The sequence below is a fragment of the Gavialis gangeticus genome, unplaced genomic scaffold, assembly GCF_001723915.1.
Source record: "Gavialis gangeticus isolate Ggan-Ray unplaced genomic scaffold, GavGan_comp1, whole genome shotgun sequence".
Taxonomy (NCBI): Eukaryota; Metazoa; Chordata; order Crocodylia; family Gavialidae; genus Gavialis; species Gavialis gangeticus.
In genome coordinates, this window is record NW_017729032.1 from 50108557 (window position 1) to 50116019 (window position 7463).

The 7463-nt window shown below is 47.1% G+C and overlaps 1 protein-coding gene across 6 annotated transcripts in view; it reads left to right on the forward strand.

The window, feature by feature from the left end:
* The window catches only part of RXFP2 (relaxin/insulin like family peptide receptor 2), an 89813-nt gene extending 86863 nt beyond the window's left edge, over positions 1-2950 (forward strand). For all 6 annotated transcript variants that reach the window (XM_019525502.1, XM_019525504.1, XM_019525503.1 and 3 more), the window contains one exon: positions 1991-2950. In XM_019525502.1, the coding sequence (XP_019381047.1) occupies positions 1991-2250 (260 nt within the window). In that variant the 3' untranslated portion in view covers positions 2251-2950. The remainder of the gene's footprint in view (positions 1-1990) is intronic.
* The last annotated feature ends 4513 nt before the right edge of the window (positions 2951-7463 follow it).

Genomic DNA, 7463 nt, shown 5'->3' on the forward strand with positions numbered 1-7463 from the left:
CCAGAGGAGGGCCACTCGTATGATCAAGGGACAGCAGGGTAGGTCCTATGAGGAAAGGTTGCGGGACCTGAACCTGTTCAGCCTTCAAAAGAGAAGGCTGAGGGGGGATCTTGTGGCCTGTTATAAACTGGTTAGGGGGGATCAGCAGGCGCTGGGGGAGTCCCTGTTCCCCCGAGCGCTGCAAGGAGTGACCAGGAACAATGGTCACAAGCTGGCGGAGGGAAGGTTTAAGCTGGACATCAGGAGGCGCTACTTCACGGTCAGGGCAGCTAGGGTCTGGAACCAGCTTCCATGTGAGGTGGTGCAGGCTCCCACCCTGGGGGTTTTTAAGAGGAGGTTGGATGACCACTTTATTGGGGTCATTTGACCCCAGTGCTCTTCCTGCCATGGCAAGGCGTCGGACTAGATGATATGCTCAGGTCCCTTCCAACCCTAGAAACTATGAAACTATGAAAAGCATTTTTGTCTTTCCATTACAATTCTGGAAAACTGACAGTTTTGCATAAAATTAAGTACCGTAAATAACTTTTACCATACAGCCAACAGAGGCTTTAAACAAACCCAAAGGATTGTCGTTTGTGTGAGGAGACCTAGTTTAGCTTCATTCATTGTACAGAAATATATTTGCATTCCAAGAGAACAGCCTGTTAACAAATGAAGTGCTGTAAAAAAATACTGGCTCTCAGGTAGGTGTTCAGGTGCTTCAGCTCAGTGGCTGGACCACTGGCCCGGGATTCAGGAGATCTTATTACTGTTCCATCGGTTGCTGGCCTGCATCATCTCAGAGCTGCATTCCATATCTGTAAAATGGGTCTAATGATAAGATCACAGCTGGGGACTGATTGGCTAAGCAGCAGTTCTGCAGAAAAGGACCTGGGGGTTAGAATGGACAATAAACTAAATATGAGCCAACAATGTGCCTTTATTGCAAAGAAAGCTAACAGCATACTGGGCTGCATTAGTAGGAGTGGTGCCAGCAGATCAAGACAAGTGATTATTCCCCTCTATTTGGCAGTTGTGAGGCAACATCTGGAGACTGTGTCCAGTTTTGGCTGTGTCCCGCTCCACTACAGAAAGGATGTGGACAAATTGGAGAGAATCCAGCAGAGGGCAATGAAAATGGTTAGGGGGCTAGGACACGTAATTTATGAGGAGAGGCTGAGGGAAGTGGGCTTAGTATGGAGACTGAGAGAGGATATAATCACAGCCTTCAACTACCTAAAGAGGGGTTCGAAAGAGGATGGAGCTAGACTGTTCTCAGTGGTGGCAGATGACAGAACAAGGAGCAATGCTTTCAAGTTGCAGCAAGGGAAGTTCAGATTAGATATTAGGGAAAACATTCTTATGAGGATGGTAGTGAAGCACTGGAACAGCTTACACAGAAAGATTGTGGAATTTCCATCCTTGGAGGTTTTTAAGACCTGGCTAGACAAAGCCTTGGCTGGGATGATCTAGTTGGGGATGGTCCTGCTTTGAGTACAGGGTTGGACTAGATGACCTCCTGAGGTCTCTTCCAATTCTAGTTTTCTATGATTCTATGATTCACCTCTTTTGTATCCCATTTTGAAATCAACTGATAAAAGTGCCATATAAGAGCTAGAAGATGTATTTTTAATACATCATGTGCTGGACTTCAGCACATGTTTAATTGTTTTGCTTTATGGGTCTTTATATCAGTAAATAGAAAGTAAATATAGAACAGAACATATGACCATGACATGCAAACTAACACTGTGTCACACGCAAACAGTACTTAGGTTTGTGTCTTGTTGTCTGTTTGTATTGTGGTCTCTATTAATCTGTGTGGTAGATTAATAGAGACCACAATATCCAAGTCCCCTTCATATAAAAATAATATTACAGTATAGTTCTAAAAATTATAGACAGAAAAACTGTTGGGATTACAATATGTTATGCTTTTGCTTCTCCATAATTCCTACAAAGGAAAATGCTGAATAGCTTCTGAAGTTCTGTATTTTGTTTTTTCTAGACACAGTCACTTCCTGGATAGTGATATTTATTCTGCCAATAAACAGCGCGTTGAACCCAATTCTCTACACTCTAACAACAACTGTCTTTAAGGAGAAGTTAAAGGAGTTTCTGCACAGTCATCGAAGGAGGTCTGTTTTAAAAAATGACAGAAACAGCTTGGCTACATCAGTGTGCACAGGTAGTTCCCTAATCCACGCCTCCTCATTTAAACTTGGATTATTAAACAAACAGTCCTTGGGAATAGTAAAATTAACCTAATCATACAAATGATGGTTTTTCAGCGAGATCATGGGAACTGGATCTCACTGGATTGCAGTAATGCTAATCTCTTTGAAATTTATTTAGAAATTTCTTTGTCATTGCCACCTCTGTATTCATCTTCCCATAAAATAAACTATCAGCTGTTGCTTTTATCATCCGGGTGTCATGTTAAGGTTCAAAGCAAGCATGCTGAAAGTTGGAACTGAAAACAATGATACATTTCCATTATTCATTCCATTTCCCCAGACATCACTTATACTAGCAGTTCCCTATTATAGCCTTTGTAACACTGAAGAAATACAGAAGTAAAAATGTCCAAAAATGATTTGGCTAAGTGAGATTGCAAGAAGTTTTCACCAAGGATGAAAACTGCCAGTGGGCAGAAGGCCAGCACACTCTCTGTGCACCACGGAAGTCCAGTTTCATTCTGTTGGATGCTAATGGAATGTAGGCACTCTGTTGGCTCTCTGCAGAGAGATGAATGTCCCCGTGAGCACATAATTTCACGTGCCAACCACACAAGACATAATTAAAGGTCATTCTTTTAGTGCATCTCAGGGTTTGTTAATCCCAGTTAGATCTGACTTGGTGCAAAAGGGTAGCCATTTTTATTCTGTGAACAAAAGGCTTAACTGAATGCTCTTCAAACATAACAGGAGACAAACACAACATGGAATATCCCCACCTATTGGGAGAAGCATGTACTCGGGCCAGATGGTGACTTGCCTCAGATGACATGATTCAAAACTGACTGGGGAAAAATAGATGGAGGCCTAACAGCCCAGAAAGGCGGCCAGCTGGGTTTTGAGCCTTTCCAAAATATGTATAACATTCTAAAGGAAGGGACTAACCCGACTGAAGAAGAACCCAGGGGACTTAACAGAGGTAGAGAAAAATCAAGAATGTGGCATATCAAGGGGACCAGCAAAGCTACAAAACCTGCTAATTAGATCCTCCTGCTCTCCAGCTACCTGCACATTAAGTAAAATAGAGATATGGCAGGCAAGGTTAGTAGGGACACCTGAGAAGATTGGCTAGGGCAAAGCAGGGAATACAGGCAGCTACATGTGTAAAACCAGGGGAAGGTGTGAGCTGTTACAAGGGAGACAGTTGTGTGCCTGGGTACTAGGCAGGAAGGTGGAAATGGGTGGAGTGGAACTTTAAGTTGTTGTCTGGAGAGCCTGTTGGTGTTTCCCATTGTGTGGATTGTTTATCTGGTATTGTAAGCCAGGCTAAGTCTTTCTGGATAGGGTGGGGTATAAATGTAAGTAATAATAATATTAATGTAGTGTTAGAGTGATGTTGTAGCCATGACAGTCCAGGAATGATGTACGAGGCAAGAATTTCCTAAGGTGATACATTATTGGGCCAATTGCATAGTTGGGATAGAGTTAGACAAGCTTCTGAATAAAGAATGTCTATGCCAGGGGTAGGCAACGTTTTTGCCAGAATGCCAAAAATACCACAATGTCTACCTTGTAGGGTGCCAGAGTGCTGGCACACCAGAAAAACAAAAACTGGGGTGGGGGGCATATGGCAGGATGCACTGCATATTAATATAGTTAATAATCATAAATGCTGCTTTTTTATGGTAAATACCAGATTTTCTTAAAATTCTACAGGAGGTGACAATAAATAAAACTTCATATACTACCTTTATTCTTGTGTATTCATTTTTGTTAAGCATGTTGTGATGAAAGAGAGAAATAACAGGGGAGGGAGAGGGAAGAGAGAGGGGAGAAGCAGGTATGGGGGAGGCACCGCAGGCAGGCTGGCTCGGTCAGGCCCTTGGGAAGGAGACAGCTGTAGGAAAGTGGGGGCCAGGCAAGGAGCAGGAGCTGCCCCAGGGCTCTGCAGACTCTGGCTGCAGTGGGGGTTCCCAGTGGTCCCTGAGATAGGGCCTGGCCTGTCCCGCACAGCTCCATGATGATGAGGTGCAGCTACCCTGCCTGCAAGGGCACGCTGCCTGGCTGGGACAGGACACTGGCCTTGAGGGGCTCCTGACTCGGCCTTGGTGCATGCCAGGCACAGCATGAGGAAAGCGGAGCTCCCCAGGCCACGGCAGGAGCCCTTGAGCTGTGGAAGCTCCCCAGGGTCTGGTAGCAGCCACTGCAGGTGGCACTCAGAGCTAAGACAACAAGGAGCCTGCAGCACAGTGGCCCTGCACAGTGCCTGCCCTGGCTCTGGCCCCGGCCATGGACCCTTGAGGGGAGCTGTGGGTGAGCAAGGGCAGGGCCCAGGGAGGCTGGGGCAGCTGCAGCAACTGTTCCCAGGAGCTTCTGCAGCTGGTGGGCCCTTGCACCAGGGGTGGCTCTGCCCTGGTCATGCTGTGCCTGGCACACAGGGAGGCTGAGCCTGGAGCTGGAAGCACCCTGAGCCCGGCGTCCTGCCCTGGCCCAGCAGCATTCCCTCATGGCCAGAGTGGCTGCAGCCCATCCTGCGGAGCTATGTGGGCCAGTTCATGCCAAGCTGGACTGGGCCCCACCTCCGGTGCCACTGGGTAACCCTGCCCACCTGCCCACCATGGCTCAAGCCCACAGAGCCCTGCAGCAGCTCCCAGTTCTCACCTACCCCTGGCTTCCCATGGGCTCCCCCAGGCCAGCCTGCCTATGGTGCCTCCCCCCACACCACCTGGACCCTGTCCCAACTGCCCAGCCCCAGCACTCAACACCCTGGTGCTGCCCCTGCCCGGGTAGGACAGGGCATGTGTCTGCCCAGGCCCAGGGCTTACCCACCCACTGAAAGCCTCCTGCACAGTGCCTGCCTGGGCCCCAGCCCAGCCCCGGGCCTCAGGGTGGGGGGATGCAGCCTGGGGGCAGGGGCAGTGGAACATGGACAGCATTCCCACCTGTGTTCTCCGGACTCCACCCCTGGTGCCTGCCCTGGTGCTGGCACCTGTGGCTGCTCAGGAGAGCCCAAAGCAGCAACTTAAAGAAAAATATTAAACAATTTCCTCACACGCCTCCTGGTGTGCTAGGGAAAATGTGGCTGCGTGCCACTAATTGGCATGCATGCCAGGGGTTGCTGATCCCTGGTCTATGCAGTTGTTCCATTAAAAGATATCACCCAAAGAAATTCTTACCTCTTGAAAAAAGTTAAAGAAAAGTATCCATTATTGAGTCTGGTGCATGTGTTGCAAATAACACATTATCATTGGCAATATAATTAGCCTGGTTAAGGCACATGAGTTTCTGTAGTCCAAAAGCATATCTGGGAGGCATTTAGTTCCCTTTGGTTGCTTTTGATTCCCCAGTCTGTATGACCAGGTAACAAGACATAAAAATTGATTTTTTTAACTTCTTTTAATACCACAGGTGCTAAAAGTTGAATGTAAGCCACAATGTTACAGTAAAATATAAATAAATCAAAGATTACAGAGCACTAATAGAATGATCTCTGACATGGACAGAGAGAGTTTTTCTTGTCATTATCCAAGTCAAGGACTCACTGTGGTAACCTCTGTGAAGCTATATAGATTTCCCCTTGGCTGTTTCAGGAAATTCCTCAAATAGCCTGTGTTTGTTCTTGAATGAGCTTATCTTAAAAAAAAATCTCTCTATGTCTAGTATGTGAATTTCCACCTCAGGCAAACTAGAGTGAGGCTTTGGAAAGAAAACTGGAAGATAAATGGACTGCTTCTTATGGGAAGCTGAGACTACCTAAGCCAACCATTTTGTGTGAGATGGGAAGGTAACCCTGTCTTTGCAGCTATACTACATGTACGATATAGATAAACGACTGAATTTCTCTTACCCTCCTAGCTGATGTAACTGGCCACCAGGAAAGTAGTTTCTTTGACATAGAAGCTGATTTATAAGGGCTCAAAGTTGCCCTTATCTGTCAACTCTACTAATGATATACTCAGATTCCAGGAGAGAAGTGGCTCTTGAAGTGGGGAGAAACATGCAGGGGTCCCTTCATTAATTTAATTATCACAATAAGGTGTAAAAATACACAATACCTGTGTGAGTTGGGCTTTTATTGAACCAGGATTGTTTTAGGCCTAACAAATACAGCTGATATTGGATCTTTCTGCAGAGTTGCCTGGTTGAGAAACCTCTTCCATTTAGTACCATATGTCAGTCCACTTGGGTTTTCCGCTTGGGAGAAAACTGTTCCAAACCTCAGCTTAACACTTTCTTTTGATGGACAGCATCCAGCCAACATCCAAGCTGTCAAAGATGCTGGGTTTGTTCTGGAAAACAACATCAGGTAGAAGTGGCAAATGATCGAAGCCTGTGTTGATGTTATTCAGATGCAAATACCAGAATAATGTAACTCATGATAGGTTGATTATCATGCTGCACCCTGAATTGTGTCTCAGTTTCCTCAAGACTTTCGGGATCACTGGTCTTCAGTAATGTTCAGGGGATGAGTGGGTCTGTTGAAAAGCCTGGGGTTGTGTCCCTCTAGAGCAGCAGTTGGCACCTTTTGCCACCATGGACAACTGTTTGTGACCCAGCCCCTGCCACAGGCTATACACTCCAGAAGTCAGCAGATGCTGCACAGGGAATAGATAGAAAAAGGCAGGCAGTAGGACTCTGGGGGGTGCCTCCCTTGCTCCTGTTGAACAGTGGCACTCAACCATTTTCCCTGAAGAGCTAGATGGGTAGTGCCCCATCTGTTGATGGGCTGGATTTCTACCAGTGGTACCAATCCGACATTGGGGCTGACACAGTGGACTCCACCCAGCCACACGGAGGAGAGTGGGGGGCAACCCAGCTGCAGCCCAGCCGTACAAGGAAAAAGAGGTCATGACCCAGCCACACAGGGGAAAAATGGGATGTGGCCTGGCTGGGACCAGCAGCCTCTCCCACTGGGTAAACAAAACCTCTCCCACTGGGAAAAACAAATGTTTAGCCAGGCCTTCTTCCCTTGAGCTCTCACCCCTCTGCTCTCAGGGTGTTTTAGTGCCTGCCTGGATGTCTCCTGCAGCCCCATTCTCCTGGGAGCTCTGTTACCTGCAACGCACTGGACCTGACTGTCTTCCTTCAGGAGCTAGGCTTATATATTCCAGAGCCCTGCCTCCTTAGGTCAGGTGACTCCCTAGTCCCTCACAGGGATTTTTCTGTACATTTAATGGGTTGTCTACCCCTCCCTGCTGCAACTTAGCTCATGGCTGCCTGGGACTCTGCCTTATTCTTTCAGCTAATTGCTTTGCAGCTAACCCCATCTCAGCTGCCTGCCTATCTACACATCCAGGCTAGTCT